Source organism: Barbatula barbatula, assembly GCF_947034865.1.
Source record: "Barbatula barbatula genome assembly, chromosome: 8".
Classification (NCBI taxonomy): Eukaryota; Metazoa; Chordata; class Actinopteri; order Cypriniformes; family Nemacheilidae; genus Barbatula; species Barbatula barbatula.
Genome location: NC_136771.1, coordinates 22,833,821 through 22,851,846, shown reverse-complemented (window position 1 = coordinate 22,851,846; position 18,026 = coordinate 22,833,821). Strand labels below are relative to the sequence as shown.

At 38.7% G+C, this 18,026-nt stretch overlaps 2 protein-coding genes across 2 annotated transcripts; one reads left to right on the top strand and one right to left on the bottom strand.

Moving 5' to 3' along the window:
• Positions 1-1,788: 1,788 nt before the first annotated feature.
• On the top strand, positions 1,789-6,769 carry plk1 (polo-like kinase 1). Its single transcript, XM_079461397.1, has 11 exons — positions 1,789-2,513; positions 3,044-3,212; positions 3,314-3,458; positions 3,536-3,629; positions 3,904-4,126; positions 4,322-4,388; positions 4,604-4,704; positions 4,836-4,913; positions 5,031-5,185; positions 5,486-5,668; positions 5,796-6,769. Exons 1-11 carry the CDS (start codon positions 2,151-2,153, stop codon positions 6,000-6,002), a joined length of 1,785 nt encoding a protein of 594 aa, XP_079317523.1. The 5' UTR covers positions 1,789-2,150; the 3' UTR covers positions 6,003-6,769.
• On the bottom strand, positions 6,596-17,509 carry ern2 (endoplasmic reticulum to nucleus signaling 2). Its single transcript, XM_079461396.1, has 22 exons — positions 17,118-17,509; positions 15,546-15,663; positions 15,362-15,395; positions 14,862-14,934; positions 14,704-14,776; positions 14,501-14,623; positions 14,304-14,408; positions 13,952-14,219; positions 13,200-13,278; positions 12,965-13,118; positions 12,324-12,448; positions 12,013-12,141; positions 11,642-11,858; positions 11,394-11,484; positions 11,040-11,229; positions 10,609-10,708; positions 10,252-10,451; positions 10,021-10,168; positions 8,955-9,082; positions 8,755-8,878; positions 8,543-8,610; positions 6,596-8,226 (listed from the first exon to the last, which is right to left on the bottom strand). Exons 1-22 carry the CDS (start codon positions 17,184-17,186, stop codon positions 8,056-8,058), a joined length of 2,787 nt encoding a protein of 928 aa, XP_079317522.1. The 5' UTR covers positions 17,187-17,509; the 3' UTR covers positions 6,596-8,055.
• Positions 17,510-18,026: the final 517 nt, after the last annotated feature.

Genomic DNA, 18,026 nt, shown 5'->3' with positions numbered 1-18,026 from the left:
ACATCAACAATATGTGGACATGCAGTATAAATTGCAAATACATATACACACCTAAACACCTAATGATAAGCATACACAACACAACGTATCAATAGAGCACGTGAGGGGTGTGTAAGGGTGTGGGTGAAGAAAACAAAGAAAGTCAGAAGATTAGAAACATTAAATTCAGTAAATTGCATCCAATGTGAATCTTCCTGTATAGAAAATTACATTAATCCCTTTTTTTACTGAAAAATATAAGGATTGTACCACTATTTCACAAAATGTTAACCTGTAAGTAAACAAACATTCAAATGGAATAAATAACAATTTCATATTCATATGTCCACCATTATGAAAATATGATTTGTGAAAAATAAATCTATTTAGAATTAATCTATTTCTAGACTCTATACATTTAAAAACAATATAAAAAGCAGCTGTTCCACTTACATGTTCAATTAATTGAAGCTGAATCTAAATCTCTTTTAGTTTGTTATGTTGTTTTTATACATTTTTATATTAATGTTAGTGCCAGCATCAACAGATTGGTGACAAAAGATAAATGCGTAACGTGTGGGTCGATGCTGTATTTTGGAACTGTTTGAATATATGATTAATTCATTCAGCTTTCTACAAGCCTTTTACATGTTTTATGCAAAAATTAAGTACTTCCTTTCTCACCGAGACCTATCAGCCCACTCTTTATGTATGCTAAAATTATCTAACTGCCATGACAACCATTTATAAAGACAACTGTGATGCTTTATTGAGAAAACGGTGGGTACGTGCATTTGTGAATGAGAAAGAAGAAAATCGTGAGCACGGGAGTGGGAAGGCTATTTTCAAAATCAGTAAACAGCCTTATTAGGAAACACTTCACACGATTCAATTTAAGTTGTCCCAGAAATAAAGAAAGTATGGTATGACAATAAAATAAATGTCAGTGATATTCCAAAAATGACAGATTTTGAATGTGTGTTGTTTATTCCTGCCCAATAACATTGTTTTGGTTTTGGGACACAAGGGCAGCCTTCCTATTTATCTCACTTTTTCTTAACACCCATAAACATCACAACGTCTGTCCAGATAGGCAACGTGGTACCTGGTGCTATTTTTTCCCCCCACAAACACTCCCCCATTTGACCACTCGCACACACCTGCACTCTCATGCAAACACGTGAGATAACATAAAAGTAATTGGGGTATTGAAATTTGCCACTTTTTACCCTATACAGTAACAACATGCCCCACTATAATGTGTTAAGCTAGCTGTATTGTTTCCTGGCCAGCAATATTACAAACAGCTCAAAAATAGTTTAAAATAAACCTGACTTGATTAATATTCACATCATGCTTTCTTCTATAGATTCTTTATAGTATGTGATACTATATTTCGTTACAGTGTTCTTGTATGTGTAATGACAATAAAGTTTGATCTAATCTAATCTAATCTAATCTTATCTAATCTAATCTAATCTAATCTAATCTAATCTACATGTTGTTATTCTATATTATTTGATACAGAATCAACTTAATGCTGCCTGGCACACAATATGAATGTAAACTAATTAAAACGAAGAAGATTCATATCTGTTGTTTACTTTATGCGTTTACACTTCTAAATTTATAATAATTCGATCAAAATGTCAATGTTAATCTACTTATATTATTTTACATTTATAATACTTCAATCGCATATACCAAATGTGTTTAATATACACCGTACACATAAAGTTTTTCGAAACATCACGTGACGAGTCCCGTGATGCTTCGCTGTGTTTGGTCGGAATTTAAATCGCGTCAGCCAATCAGAAGCGTCGATAACGAACCGAGCACAATTCAAAACGTAGCAGCGATTCACTTCATTCACATCGACGGAGCGGCCGGCGTAACTCACTTCATGCCCGTTTAAGTTCCGTTTAATCAGCGAAATACGACCGACGCGTTGTTCGGGACGGCGAATCTGCAGCATTTAGAAAATACACTAAGTATATTGTTATTTTTCTAGTGTGTTCAAGTTGTTATTTGAATGTAGTTTCCGTGCGGATGGTTGGCGAGCTGCGTGGACATTCGGGATAGGGCAACTGCGGTGTTTAAAACGTCACCTCGTGTATTTATTTCTAAAACTCAAGGCTTTTCTATTGAATTGGTTTGTAACGTCTGCAAGTATGAGCGCTGGAATCGCAAAGGTGGCGAAGCCGTCGACTCACGTCGATCCCAAATCTGCTCCTCTTAAAGAGATCCCTGATATCTTGGTGGATCCCAGAACCATGAAACGATACATGCGAGGTCGCTTTCTGGGAAAAGGAGGATTCGCGAAATGTTACGAAATTACCGATATGGACACGAAGGAGGTTTTCGCAGGGAAAGTGGTGCCCAAGTCGATGCTGCTGAAGCCTCACCAGAAAGAGAAGATGAGCACAGAAATCGCCATTCACAAAAGTCTCGATAACCCTCACGTCGTGGGATTTCACGGGTTTTTCGAGGATGATGATTTCGTGTATGTGGTGTTGGAGATCTGTCGGAGACGGGTAAGAACAACATGGAGAAATAGTTTTGAAATCAGACCGTCAACGGTCGGTATTCCTGTCACCGTCGCGGCTTAATGCGTTTCTTTATTTACTTCAAGATGCGCATAAACGCTTTGCTTTTCACAGTCGTTTGCTCGTTTAATGTCATGTTGTATTGTTTCTATATCTGGAATTTAAACTCGTTTCCCACTCGACGCCACAAGTGGATTTTAAACGGGAGGAAGTGACGTCAGTTGACTTTGTTTCCCGGAGACGTAGTTTAAATGAAACCTTTTGAATCACTTTATTGCTGCGTTTTCACGTAACGTTCATCACTGTGCTTTTTAATAATATAGAAATAAAAATTCAGCTAAAGAAAACGTGAAGTGATTCACATTCTACATTTATTCAAAGTCATTGCCTAATGTTCCGTTATCCCTCTTTGTAGGATAGATGCAAAAACCCTTATCTGACTTGGAAAGTAAAAGCCTATTTGTACTATTGCTTTATATTAATATCCCGCTTGACCATTTTATTTCTTTCCCTTTAAGTCTCTCCTGGAGTTGCACAAGAGAAGAAAGGCCGTAACTGAGCCGGAGGCCAGATACTTCATGCGCCACACTATCCAGGGTTGCCAGTACTTGCACAACAATCGGGTCATCCACCGTGATCTCAAATTGGGGAATCTGTTCCTCAGCGATGACATGGAGGTGAAGATCGGTAAGGAAATGACGAAGATTCGTTGTTTGTCAGTAATACGTGGATAAGCGTTTCTTCCTTATTGTGATGATACTAATGTATTGGTTTTCCCCTCTCTCTAGGTGACTTCGGTTTGGCTACAAAGATCGAGTTTGATGGGGAACGGAAGAAGACCCTGTGTGGCACTCCAAACTACATCGCCCCAGAGGTGCTATGCAAGAAGGGCCACAGCTTTGAGGTGGATGTTTGGTCACTGGGATGCATTCTGTAAGTCAACACATTGACCCATAGTTTTGCGCGTTATAATGGTGGGCTTATATTAAAGGGGTTATTACATCTATCAGGTACACGTTGCTGGTTGGAAAGCCTCCATTTGAGACGTCCTGTCTGAAGGAGACTTACATCAGAATCAAGAAGAACGAATACTCTGTACCTAGAGTAAGTACCCCCGCTATTAGTCTACAAGGTGAACTTGAGCTTTGACACGTCATTGCCCACCAAGTAAAAATGTACTGAGGGATTTCATAGTTTTAGGTTGTGTCCTATTTGATGGGGTGATAGGTGACCCCCCCTCAAGGACTCGTTTGTAATCACAAAATAATGTCATGGCAACTATTAAAAGCCAGTTTTCTAAAGAGAAGCTTCATCTATGAAGTCTTTTTCGGTGGTGGTGTTTTAGTAAAGCTAAATGTGTGTCTTTGGTTTTGTTAAGCACATTAATCCAGTTGCTGCTGGTCTGATTCGTCGTATGCTGCATGCCGACCCCACACTCAGACCGTCGATGTCAGATCTGTTGGCGGATGAGTTTTTCTCCTCCGGTTATGCTCCCGTGCGCCTGCCCACTTCCTGTCTCACTGTTCCTCCCAGATTCTCCATCGCTCCCTCCAGCCTGGATCCCGCCCTCCTCCGCAAACCCCTCTCATCCCTTAATAAAGGTAAACATGAACAAACAAAGTAGGCTTTTGATGTTTAGGACGGCAACATGACATTAAAACTTTTCACTGTCTTAATACAGGCATTTGTGCTTCTTACAGAATATTGTTGTTCACTCTGAAATATTATGCTACTTAAGTAGATTGCAAATGCTTTTTTAAATTGTCTTAATCTGTTTGTCTGTCTTTGTTTTACAGGAACAGACAGTCCGATAGAGAAAATGGGCAAAATGGAACAGCCACAACTGGAGGATTTCCAGCAAAAGTCAGTGTTGTGCTTGTTTTAAATATAGCGAGATCTAAGAACCATTGACATTTTAATTAAAATATAAGGTGAATTTAGTCACAAAGGGGGTTCGTTTCAGTCCATTTATACATAACTTCAGATTACATAAACAATGTAGTCTGAGTTTGATGTACTGATGCCGATGAAACATTGGCAATCTATGCTTAAATTGATCTGTATCGTACCGTTTGCAGAGATGGATCTGAACAACCTGACTGCCATTTGACTGACATGTTGCAGCAGCTGACCAGCGTTAACGCAGCAAGGCCGTCTGAAAGAGACTTTGTTAGACAAGGTAAGGGAAGGCTTGGCCAACCCATGCTGTACTTTTAAAGCATCGTGTTTGCATTAGACAAGTATACTTTAAATATGCAGAGATAATCGCAAGTGCAAAACAATTAAATGCATCTTTTTTCCCCAACACAGAGGAAGCTGAGGATCCTGCTTGTATTCCTGTCTTCTGGATTAGTAAATGGGTTGACTACTCGGACAAATACGGCCTCGGTAAGCTGCCACACTGATATTGCATAAAGTAGTTTAGGTCTGCTGTCCTAACTCGCATGTAGTTGCTTTTAATAATTCATCATTCTAACCTCAAAACGTAACCCATTCTTTTCTTAGGTTATCAGCTGTGCGATAACAGCGTTGGAGTTCTGTTCAATGATTCCACGCGTTTGATCATGTACGCTGACGGTGACAGTCTGCAGTACATTGACCGTAACACGGCAGAATCCTACCTCAGCGTACGCTCCTACCCCTCAGCGCTTTCCAAAAAAGTAAGTTTTATTACAATGAAATAAAAACGTTGTTCTTGGAGCTGCAATTTATAACCTTTTCTAGTCCAATGACATGAAGCTGACATTTGCAGAGGTTTACCTATCTACTCAAATTATATAATACAAGTTCACTGTTGAAAACTGGAGTAAGAAGATCTGAAATGATGTACTCGATTCAAACAAAAACGTACAGATCTCTGCTTCAAACATAAATGTACGGTTCTGTTATAATTGTCCATATACTACATGTGCAAGCTCCTTTGGTTTCCTGTTATTAAAGATGCCTTCATGTCTCCTTAGATTACCCTCCTCAAGTATTTCAGGAATTACATGAGCGAGCACTTGCTAAAGGCCGGAGCTAACATCACTCCCCGGGATGGAGATGAGCTCACCCGACTGCCCTACCTTCGCCACTGGTTCCGCACAAAGAGCGCCATCGTGTTGCACCTTAGCAACGGAACTGTGCAGATCAACTTCTTCCAGGTGAGAAACGGTCAAAAACATTTATTTTGGAACCTAAAGTGGTGTTGCGGCTCGTTGCTTGACCAGTCCAAAATGGATAATTATTGCATTTCTCTCACCCGTTTCATTTTCTCTTTGTGCTTTGCAGGACCACACTAAGCTTATAGTGTGTCCTCTGATGGGAGCGGTGACGTACATCAACGAGAAGCGCGAGTTCTGCACCTATAAAACGAGCCTGATCGAAGAGTTCGGCTGCTGTAAAGATCTGGCCAGTCGCCTGCGCTACGCTCGCAACATGGTGGAAAAGCTCATGGCCTGCAAAAGCACTGCGGCAGCCACTACGTCCACACGCTGACCTTGTGACATCATAACCGATCACTAAAGCGTATGAGGTCGCAATCGATATGCACATGAACTCCCTCGCTTGAGTCTGAGGGGACCCTAAATGTTCTTGCAGCAAAACGTTTTGTACAGATTTGTTGGTTCTACACTATTCTTCCTTTGGATCTGTCGTTTACTCTTTCTGGGATGCAAAGTTTGTCACCTTGCAAGCTGTCTGTATCATGTGAATGCTCTTTGTACATGTTTTAATATTTTAGATCTTGTTTGTCTTTTTGACTTTGTATAAAAGCTTTTGGAAATTAATCTTAATGTGTATTTGAAATGACTTATTCCAGATGAATAAAGGGCTGTTTTTAGAGAAATTAAGATGTTAAATGCAAGTTTAATTAAAATGTTTTGAAATCCTGCGTTCTTGCTCTAACCAGGCTTTTGTTTTTAGTCAATTTGAATCTATATTAAGGGAACCCACTTTATTTTGCACTGGTAGTTCAAGGAGTTATGATCTGTGTTTGGAGAAGAGAGATAGTGCTATAATGGAAATGTTATATTCCTCAGACTAAAATACAAGACGGTACAAAATGCTGTAACATAATTATCTTTCGTTTTATCACGTATTTTATTGCGTCTCTTTTCTTCAGGGCAAAAAAAACACGTGACCGTCACTTGCATGTGCTTCATTCAAGTGTCTAAGCAGGTGCCAGCTAAAGCACTTTTGTTTGACATTTAAAATGTCCTTTTGTGTAGAAGTGCACATTTACAACATTGATAAAGTGGATAAGCAATTATTGAGGACAGCTGTTACGACAACAAAGAAGCAAATATTCTCAAGTCCTGCTTGTTTGTCAAGACCAAATGGCGACTCCCCTGCGGTTGTTTCTTGATGTTTGCTTATTAGCTTCAAATCAACAAAAGCTCATTTCAAATCGGTCACATTATTAAATATATTTTGTGACTCTCGTTCAATCTGTCGGTGAAAACCTTGGTTCATGTCGGTAGCCCCGACTAGAGAGTTAAGAGACAAGCTGTTAAAATAGCAGGGCCTTCTAGCATTAGGGTAGTATGTGCAAGCAATACATCTATACAAAGCACCATGTAACTTACTAAATCTGCTCAATGCCAGTAAAAAAACATGATTTATAATAGAGGTCTGTTAAATATAGATCTTGAATGTTTTGTGAAGATACGTGTGTCTGTACTGTTGAACAAACAAAGGCACTATTTTCAAGCTTGTATTTTCCAGTGTCCCCAACAATGAATTTATAAAAGATAGAAAATCATGCAGTATAAAATTACAGAGCGATGCTTTAAAATGTGCAATACAATATTATGTAACGTGAACAGCAGGCTTCATGGGAATACTTTTTGTGGGAAATGTATAGTTGTGTAACACCATATCTCTGTCGGTTCTTATAATATGTAGCACGCAAAGATCAAAATGAGCGATGCGATGTTCTGTGAAAGTTCGGCTATTATTTACGTAGTTTATCAGATCCAAACATACTGTGTACACTTGGTGTACGATATGATAAAGAGAACAAAATCGAATCATCATCAATGATTTTAAAGAATCAACGAACCATCAATAGATGTTGCCCTGGATTTTCCTTATCGCCTCAAAATAAAAATATGTATAAAAAGTACCACATGGAATTCTACCATTTGTGAATAAAGGTAGCCTGCAGTCAGTAACTGTTTAGTCACTCTATGTAACCGTTACATTTCTCAAAATGTTCTTTGTGGTTTTCACCGTCAGTCATATGTGTCTGAAAACACCTGAGGATGAGTGACGCGGTTTTGGGTGAGCTAACACACTCCGTGAACCTTAAAAAATGACCTAAGATCTGTCCTTGGTAAAAGCACAAACTTAAAATTCTCTCAGCCAGTCAGTCCAGTGGTAACCTTGGTGTTAAAACAGTCCGATATTTCAAAGAATTTCTTTGTAAGACTAAACATTGTCAGTAGCGTTCAGCGAAGCGTTCACAGCTCTGAAATCCAGTTATTTTAGATTTTTCTTCATTTCTTTCTCCGATCCACTGTAAGAACAAACAATAGTCTGTGGAGGACGTTTAGTGATGGTAGTACGGATGAAACAGTCTCTCTGTGGCACAGATGCTCAGAGCTGAGTGTGTGTGCAGCAGTAACCGCGGGAAACGGGATGTAAAATACACCACAAAGCCATCGGGGACTTCACCGAGGGCTGCCTGAACCTCAGGTGGGAGTTCATGATAATGATGTTTCTGTTGGAAGATACACAGGAGAGCAAAGATCAGGTGTGCTTCAGGATATTCATTATTAAAAATAGTGCTCAAATAGTGCCCAGGGGGTTGCTATGGGATGTGTAGGATATTGTGGTCCCTATGTATAACTGGCATTCATCCTTCAATGCAAGTCGGATATATCATCAGAGTAGCAATAGCACACACCTCCTTAAAAACAATAAATCATGTCTGTAACAGAGTATTAGTTTCTGAAATGTAATACTTATGGGTTAGAGGCTTAAAAAACTTTATATTTGGATGATTCATACTGCGTCTGTGAACTTGAAATACTTACTTTATTTCTCATTGCTCGAAGCAGATCTCTCACAGAATTTCCTTTATACGTGCGGAATTTTCTAAGATCTGTCAGAAGGGAACGAGGCAACATCAGGCACACAGAATTACAGGCATACAGTTCATAAATGACACTTTAACACACAGTTATATCTGTATCGCAAAGATCCACGTCATAAAACAACAATTTTACATGTAAATAACAGTCCATACCAGCTTGAAGTGGTGATGATATGTGCATCCTCCAGTTAGTTCTTACTACAGATCTGCCAGAGTTCTCCAGACGCGCCACTATGGGACTTTCTGACGGCTCTTTCTCGATTCTGTCACTGACATCCTACAGACAAAGAACTGATGTCACACGGCATTCAATTGCCCTCGAGCACTGCACGCTGCCAAGTGCACACACAGACCTGAAAGAACTGCAGCTGTTTCTCTGCACTCCAGAAGAAGGGATGTTTGAGAACGGATGCAGCTGAAGGGCGCATATCTGGTTCTGCACTGATCATCCGTTCAATCAGATCACGGCCAATCACGTCCTCTACAAACAGAAACATTCACAGGTTTATTTCGGTTTTCTTTATATTCTTGTTTTGATTTAGTTTTATTAATATCTTAAATGAGCTTTTATTAGTAGATTTTTGTTTTTATGTTGATTTTAGTTCAAGTTTTAGCAATTTTGCTTTTGTCGTTTTATGTTTCTGTATAAGATTAATACAATGTTAAGTTTTCCTTTATTATTATTATAATTTTAGTGCTTTGAACTGATTTCAGTTTATTTTTGAGCAAAGATTTAAAATTTTGATTTAGTTTTAAGTTTTTTTTGTTTTAATTTTATTGAACTAAAATAGCCTTATATGAAATGACTCATCATCTATAAAAAAGACATTACATGAACTTGAGTATCAAAATACAGATATACAGTTATTTCATAATTGTTATTTATAATAATACATTTAAAATAATGATATTTTATACCACAAATATAATAACATATTTTCTTTTGTTCTCATTTACGAAGTTTATTTGTTGTACTTTTGTATTTTTTGTGTAATCCATAATCTCTGCCCCATCTCGGTTTGCGTTTAACATAAAATTGTAGATTAATACTATACGTATTAACTTAACATGGGTTGAGTAAAATTATGCTAAAGTGACATTTCCTGCAAAATATGACCCGGAAGCATTACTTTTTAATTATTATTATTATAAACATTATTATAATGTTGTGAATTTGAGTAAGATAAGAAACTCCTTTGAACTGAGTTTTTTGCTCTATTTTTATGTAGTTGCTCAATAACGGATTTTTGTTTTTAACCTTAAAGATACACATTGCAGATTTAACCAGAGCTCTACGCATATGTGGTGATGTTTTAGCTTAAAGCATGCAAAAAAAAAAAAGATTTGCCAGTGAGGTCACTAGCATTATATTTGTCTAAACAGGTACACATGCATCTATTCACAAATGTGTGCACACACCGTGTATATCGTCCATAAAGTGGTCGAGGTTATAGACTCCGGAGAGGATATTGGCTTGACGTCGTAGCGTATCACTGAATGGATGCCGTCCTTTGGACGTCACATAATAAAACACGCATCCAGCCGAGAAGATATCCACAGCACTGGTCTATGGCAAAAAAAAAAAAACTCAGCATTTATGTTTAATTTAAATGATTGTGAGTTCAAAAACTTGCTTTTTTATGGTCGTACAGGGTTTCCTTTTGGAGCGTTTGTAAGTAATTCTGGTGCAATCCAGCCTTCAGTTCCTGGTATTCCAGAGCGTAGGCTAAAACTATGGCGTCCATCCGGGAGCTTCTTACACAAGCCGAAATCTGAGATCACTGCCCGGACTCGACCCAGCACACCCGGGAGGGAGAGCAAAATGTTGCGTGGCTTTAAATCCCTGTGAACTGATGGAGAGAGGATTGTGTAATAAATATTAACAATGAGTCGGTCCACCTGCATGGTTCAAAAGCATGAATTAACATATACTGTATGCAATGCAATGTTAGCATGTGCTATATTGTAATTTACCATCTGTACCGTTGCCATGGCAGCATAACTTACCAATATTGAGAGAGTGCAGGTGATTGAGGCCGCACATGGTCTGCTCCAGGAGTGACACCGGGTTCAGGTTGGAGTAAGGGCAGCTTAGGTCCTCTACATACTGTACACAAACATCGAATAAAGCAAAAGGTGTAGCACCATTTGAGGAGACAATCGGAAATGTTTTAATCATTTATTCCATACCTGTATGACTTTCTTTCCTGTGTAGAACACAAAAGAAGATATTTTGAAGAATGTTGATAACCAAATAACATTGGTCCCCATCGGCTTCCATTGTGTGGATACTAAACCACTTAGACATTTATCAAAATATCTTCTTTGTGTTCCACAGAAGAAAAGGTTTTGAATGAAATGAGGGTGAAATGATGACACAGTTTTTGTTTTCGGGGGAACTATCCCTTTATATTATAATGATCCATGCATTTACGAACCTGTTGAAGCGTAACGGCACACAGTTCTATGGCGATGTACGTGAACTGTCTGTCCCTTTCCGTGCAAAAATAACGGATGACGTTGGGATGTTCGTCTGATTCCCGGAGAAGTTGAACTTCTCTCTCCGCAAACTCCACGCACTCGGGCAGGATGCGCTTTACGGCCACGCGCCGGCCGTCAAAATGTCCCCTGTATGCACACACATTTACTGTTAGCACACCTATTTATTTCATTAGGCCTATGAGCAATATAAACAGTTTTGCATGCATCGCTTTAAGTATCGACTCTACCCACGATATTAGTCAACGAATGAATGTTAAAGCGAAATCTTTTTACAGTTTACAAAAACACACCGGAAAACAAACGTGCCCTCGGTTCCATGGCCCAGCACCTCAGCAGGACTGAAGGAGATTTTACCAACTTCCTGAACTTCCGGCTGTCCATCTGAAACAAGCGACCAACGCCAGATACACGACACAATGAGTTGATACGCACAACAAACGAGTCTTCCCAAATGTCATATAACCCATTCCGGTTTGTAAATAAAATCGGTTGCTTATTTTGGATACAAAAAGATGTCAATTCAGAAGGGTCTACGCACTCTGCAACTGGCTGGCTGTCGATACCGGAGAGGAGTCTTTACTGGAGAATGGCTGGGTTTGATTGGACACAACAGAACTCGTCTTCTCTGAATGATTGTAATTGCTGTAGGATGATGATGATGAGGGTGGAGTGCTGGTTTCTGTTGAAGCATTCTGCCTGGTCAGATGGTTGGAGTCCATTGGCTCCTCAGAACTCTGGGATTTTTTGTTGACCATCTGATAAAGAGTAGGTCAATTTGAAATGTTATTGCACTTTCTTTGGAACTCTTATTTTTTTTATATTTAACATTTTTAAAGGAACACGAACACACAATTTATGTAAAGGCACCGAAATCAGGTAATGTTTAACAGACACAGCACTCTCACTCACCCTTTTGTGTGTCAGCAGGAAAGCAATCCACGCTCCTAACAGCAGTGTCACCACCAGCACAGTCCTGGGGTCAGAGGTCAAGGAATCAAGGAACAGGGGGGAAGAGCTGGGCTGCGTTACTGGTGGCAACTGTTCACAAAACATGACACGTTTGTGAATGAGACCTTTTGGGGATTCTTGCAATTCGAGGGACGATATGCGATAATTTTAATCACCTTTAATATGTTGAAAAACACACAATGAAATCACGACGATAAAATTGTGTACGTCCATTTAGGAGTGCGTGTGCGAAAGTGTGCCATTTGACTCACTGGGTGAGAAACAGGACGGTAAGAGGAACCAGATCCAGGTGGGATGACATCACCGGTGCGCCGCAGGTTCTCTGGGAAATCTCTCAACATGGTGGTGTGAACCAAAGGAGGAACCTCGTGGTGACCTATACAAGCATATACAAACAAATAAAACTCATTTTCTAAAAACATAAATAAACGTTACACATTTGACAACAAATTATAAACACAATAAACTAAACAATGTTAATTGGTATTTATATAATATATTAGACACATCACATTAACTAAATATGAGAATAAGTTAAATCATTTTTTTGTGACTGTGAATATATATACAACTAATTAACATGTATAGTCTATTAACATAGTATCGGTCATATTATATAAAATCATTATTAATGTATACGGTGAAGAATAGTTCTAAGATAGTTTTAAAGTTGATCTTATTTTAACAATAACTGTACTGGTATTTATTTCAGTTATACACTGTTTCAGGCAATTTACAGACAGGTGTTTTTTTCTTTGCACTTTGGTACACTTTTTGGCACAACTATCAATTGTTTTACTATGTACAGTTTGGGTAGTTTTAGGGTCAGTGTATTTTGTCATGGCCCATGCATGAATGAAGAAAAAAGTGCAAGCGTGTGAAATGGTCGTACCAATCAGCAGCCAGTTATTCTGCAGAGAGCTGGAGCTCCCTGGTGGATATTTCACATCGGTGCTGGGCGTGATCTCACACTCGGGCCGCCCGTTTCCCATTGTGACGCCAGCTGTGACCGGCCCCTCAATACGTGCAAGAGTAAGACCTTGTGGCTGCCACGGCAACGGGAGAAGGTTAATAAAAGGGAGTGTAACTGAATGCTGGTTGTTATAGAAAGAGGCAGGAGAACTTACCACTATTGCCACTCCCTTGTGCACAAGAGAGGAAGAAGCATAGAGATGAGAATCCGTCTTGCCAACATAGAGAGTGGGTCTATTAAGACACACACACACAAATGTAATTACAAGTACAAGTAACCAGCACATATTTATTTGATTTAGCCTGTGATTATGTGCCTTAATATGTCAAATAAATGAATAAAACATGTGTTTTTTATTTGTTAATACTGTATATATTATATATAATATGATAAAATATATTTTTATTGTATAAATTGCTTTGTTTTAAAATATTTTAATTATATATTTTTTGTATTTTAATATTATATCATTTATTTAATTTCTTGCTGTAAAGCAACTATGAGCTTTGGAACTATTTTATATACACAATTTTTTCCTACATTTTAATAATTATTTAGCACTTACCATTGGCATTTCTATCACTAACCCCCTGCAATTGCCACAAGAACCTCTAGGGGGTCGTGCAACTTCAACTGGACCACCTGCTTTAAAGGAGTAGTACGCCTTCAAAATGAAAATTCTGTCAAACCTGTGTGACTTTCTTCCGCAGAACACAAAAGAAGATATTTTGAGGAATGTTGTTACCAGCCCCCCATTCACTTGCATTAGTTGCAATACAATTGGGAAATGACAAGAGGTCGTGTAAATGATGACAGATTTTTCATTTTGAAGGTAAACTACTCCTTTAAATAGGGGAGTTTAGCAAAACCTTCGAGATTAAAAGCGTGTTCCTGTTTGTAGCTTACACTAGCTGAGTCTTAGCGCTATGCTTCTCCTTTGTGAACTGGTACGTCCACTTCATGGTGTGGGACTGTGTGTTTTCTGCAGTAAAGGTGAGATAACGGAGCGTTTCCGTGGCGACCGTCATGTGTGGCGCCCTCCGCAGGCTGTCCTGACTCCAGAGGTAGAACCCAGCCACTGGAGAATCGAACTTCTGCATCCACAGGACCTCGCCAGAGTCCCGATCCACTGTGACCACCAGGCCGTCTCCACTGGATGCAAAATGGGACATCTCTGTATGAAACACACAACAACATCCTCATACACTTCCAGTCTGAAACAAATTGAACATACAAGCGTATAAAATGCAGAACTTACTGTATTCATATTTTGAGTCATCATACAGAGGGGCGGAGTAGTCGTTGTAGGTAGCGTTCCACCGAAGCTCCTGAGTCTTTGTATCATACATGGTGATCATATATTCTGCATGCATACACATGAAAAGTAATAATAATATGGAGACTTTATAACTATTAGGAATAATAGTTATCATAAAAATGATTTAAGGTGTGTACCTGTGCGACCAATGTACAACAAAGGGGCTGATGGGCATATAGAATCCGAGGACGACGTGCTCAGACTCGTCTGTTTTTCACCCGTCTGAGGATCCACCACAAACCAAGTGTCCTGCTTTTTACCTGAGAATATACATAACACATAAGGTAAAAAAGACCGAAATTGTTTTCAATATTCAACAATGAAACATGTTTATTGTTACCCGTGTAGAGCACTCCATCTGAACTCCTGCACGGAGACGACTGCACCAGCTCTGGAATAGTGAATGGGAGTTTCTGTACACAGGAGTCAAATCAGTTACACAAATTCCCACTCGTCTTTGAAAAACACATTCAATCCCACCCTATACTCGATACTCACCATAAGACCCTCCTTGTGTTTGCCGCCTAATACATAGAGACTGCCATCATTTGGATCTGGTAGAAAGCCTGGCCTGCAAATGAAAGTAGACAACGAAAACACATATAGAATATCAATACTGTATATATAAAGCAGCAGAGAGACATTAAGAGACCATTCCAAACTTTCATTTAATCAGCATTTCTAGTTGTATTGTGGTCACTTCACATATTAATGCTATATTGCTTAAAAGTGAATATTTGAGGTCTGAAATAATACAGAGCATCTTTTCTGTTATTTTGACCCGTTTCTCCAGTTCTAGGATCTTTTGATTTTCATTTGATATTTGTGAGAAAATTTGTTTTGGGAGTCAAAAATGATCATTTTACCCAAACACGTATCTATAAATAGTCAATTCAGACAAACTGAAAATAATTTTGGAATGGTCTCTTAATTTTCTCTGCGTCCCTCTCTTTCTATAAAGTATATTTATCTACAATTTGAAGTTATTAAAGACTTACTCTTGGAAATAGACAGGAACCTGTATGATGGGATCTAGAAAAGACGTTTTAATAATATATATTAATAATATTGCTATACTAATCATACAAATAATTGGAATTGGATAAACTGGGTAATCTCTCTTTTGTGACACTGACTTATTTACATTATAAAATAAATTGATGTGAACAGACAGACAGATACCTTCCTTAAGTGTCCATTTGATGTCTCCTGTTTGTTTACTAACAGCATGTAAACTTCCGTCCAGCGTGGAAACGAAGAGCAGAGATTCTGGTAGAGAAACTGAACTTCCACCATCACACTGAGAAAATATAAAATCAGATATTTGTTAAGGCACCATGACATGTTTATTCAGGCCGCATCCAGTGTGGGCAAAATTATAATGGGTTCTAATGTCTTTTGTCGTGTCGCGCCGGTCTCATCCGGTGTAGACACGGTGTAAGACAAATATACACCAACAACCAGCGCACTGTAGTGATATGACCATTTTAAAGTAATGGATACCTGATATGTAGCCTGAAATATTATGTGTGTGTTCAGTTAACAGAAAATGGTTATTAACCAGGACATCCTGCTTCAACGCCACTCCTATATTTACCAAACCACCTGCCATTATTCGGAGAGTGTGCTAAGTAAACTATGGGTCAATATAACGCAAGTGTATCAAGCAACATTTTTACATTTCGTTTCAGATTTCACACTTCTTTCGGCCCTGCTTCTTAGGAACACTTATTTTTAACTTTCTGAAACTTCCCTATTCCCTGACCAATAATTTGTCTTATTTTCCACATTAGACACAGTTGCACTTCCACGGCTGGTTATAAGTGATTTCAGAACGACATCTACTGAAAAAAGTTGACTTATTTACTGAGCATTTGCTTCTAACATTCTACCGTAAATGTTAAATATACACACTATATGTAATGAAATAATAATGTGCATATCAGAATATAACCTGACATGTCTAATAAAGTTGAGTTTGATGCACTGAAACAAAACATATCACATTTCCTTGGAGGAGGACCAGGTAATTACGCCTCCTAACATGAAGACAACCTACAAACATAACAGAAAGAATACTACAGATTTGTATTACAATGTGCAATAAATCAAATAACACTGGAGAAATGTAAATGACTAGCTGTAAGTTAGTCATAAATACACATTTCTTTGAGAAGAACAACCACAACAGCTATATACTTTTAAATACTTTTAAATTCAAAATTACATTCCAGCACATTTCAAAGAATTTGATACCTTTATTATTTCATATTAATTTGACTGTAATTTAAATAATTCTTATAAAACTTATATCGACCAGCTTACAAAAACACTTGAAAGCACAAAAACCTATTTACATTTCCAGCTAAAACCTCTTACCCCACCTGAAACATGAAGCTGTCATATAGCAACAACTAACTTTTGCATCTGTTGCAGTAATGCACATTTATAACCAATGCATCAAGTTCTTGCGCCAAAATCCAGGTGAGGTCAAAGGTCAAGAATTTTGGATGCATTGTCATGAAAATCAAACCATGCCCACCTAAATAACCCTTTTTTAACCTCTCTCTGACTTCTTTCTCTTCTCTCTTCTCTCTCTCTCTCACCCACACATGCACAATCCTGTCATGCACCCCAGCAGGTCACCCCGCCTCCGTAGAGACAAAAATAACCCATCACATATCACAGTCTTCCTGAATTCCCTATGATGACCAGCAACACGAAGTAAACAAGCATCAAGTGCCCTCATATTACCTGTGAAAAGATCCCAACGAGGCAAAGCAAAGACGGCAACAGTTGTCTCCAGCGGACGATTCTCTCCATGATCTTGACAGACCTGTCACCGGTTGAAGTTGCGGTTCGCTCTTGGTGCGCGTCAATAAAAACAAACTAAGGTCGAACGGACTCTAAAGTCCTCCATGATCGCGAACAGCCGGAAAAAAGATCAAGACGTCATGCTTAGACACTTACAGCACTGCTCCGGTTCAGCGGGTGTCTGTTACGCGCCTGACAAGTGATCCTATAATTTAAAAACAAATATTGCACATTTCCGCGTTGGGACGGAACTGGTGATGTCACTCAAACCGAAAAGCCAACGCTTGAAACCGAGAAGGCTCGGCCATGTCTGTTTGATTGACAGCGCGTGTGACCAATGGCGTCTCGGTGCGTTCGTCAAAAGGCGGAGATTCGAGAAAACCGGTTGTCATTTTACAACACGTGGAACAATAACAGCGCGGCTCTGACAATTGATGACAACACGGCATGTTCTCCCCTTTCTGAACAGAGCCTTTCTAAGTTCAACACAGAATGTTCTCTCTGCTTATTAGGTGGGAAATATAAAGCATTGGTTGCTTTATTTTGTCATCATGCAGCCTAAAGTAAACGATCAATGGTATTAATACATAAATTTCTGGAACATATACATTTACATTTAGTCATTTAGCAGACGCTTTTATCCAAAGCGACTTACAAAGAGTTCGGGGAGCAATAAGCGATATGTCATAAGTGCATATTGTACAATAGGTGCTAATACAAAGATAGCATCCTATGTGAATACAAAATATTATTAGTTGAGGGGTAAAAAACGGCCACATGGTAATTATGTTGGCTTCAGAGAGCCAACATACTGTTATGCTAAATAAACTTATTATTATTCTTCCGACA

Excerpts from the sequence above, each read along its gene's own strand:
- plk1 (XM_079461397.1), top strand. The coding sequence starts at position 2,151 with ATGAGCGCTGGAATCGCAAAGGTGGCGAAGCCGTCGACTCACGTCGAT. Across the intron at positions 4,389-4,603 it reads CTGGAGGATTTCCAGCAAAA|AGATGGATCTGAACAACCTG; the intron begins GTCAGTGTTGTG and ends TACCGTTTGCAG. Across the intron at positions 4,914-5,030 it reads CTCGGACAAATACGGCCTCG|GTTATCAGCTGTGCGATAAC; the intron begins GTAAGCTGCCAC and ends TTCTTTTCTTAG.
- ern2 (XM_079461396.1), bottom strand. The coding sequence starts at position 17,186 with ATGGAGAGAATCGTCCGCTGGAGACAACTGTTGCCGTCTTTGCTTTGC. Across the intron at positions 14,935-15,361 it reads GTTCCTGTCTATTTCCAAGA|GCCAGGCTTTCTACCAGATC; the intron begins GTAAGTCTTTAA and ends TTTCATTTGCAG. Across the intron at positions 8,879-8,954 it reads AACAGCTGCAGTTCTTTCAG|GATGTCAGTGACAGAATCGA; the intron begins GTCTGTGTGTGC and ends CTTTGTCTGTAG.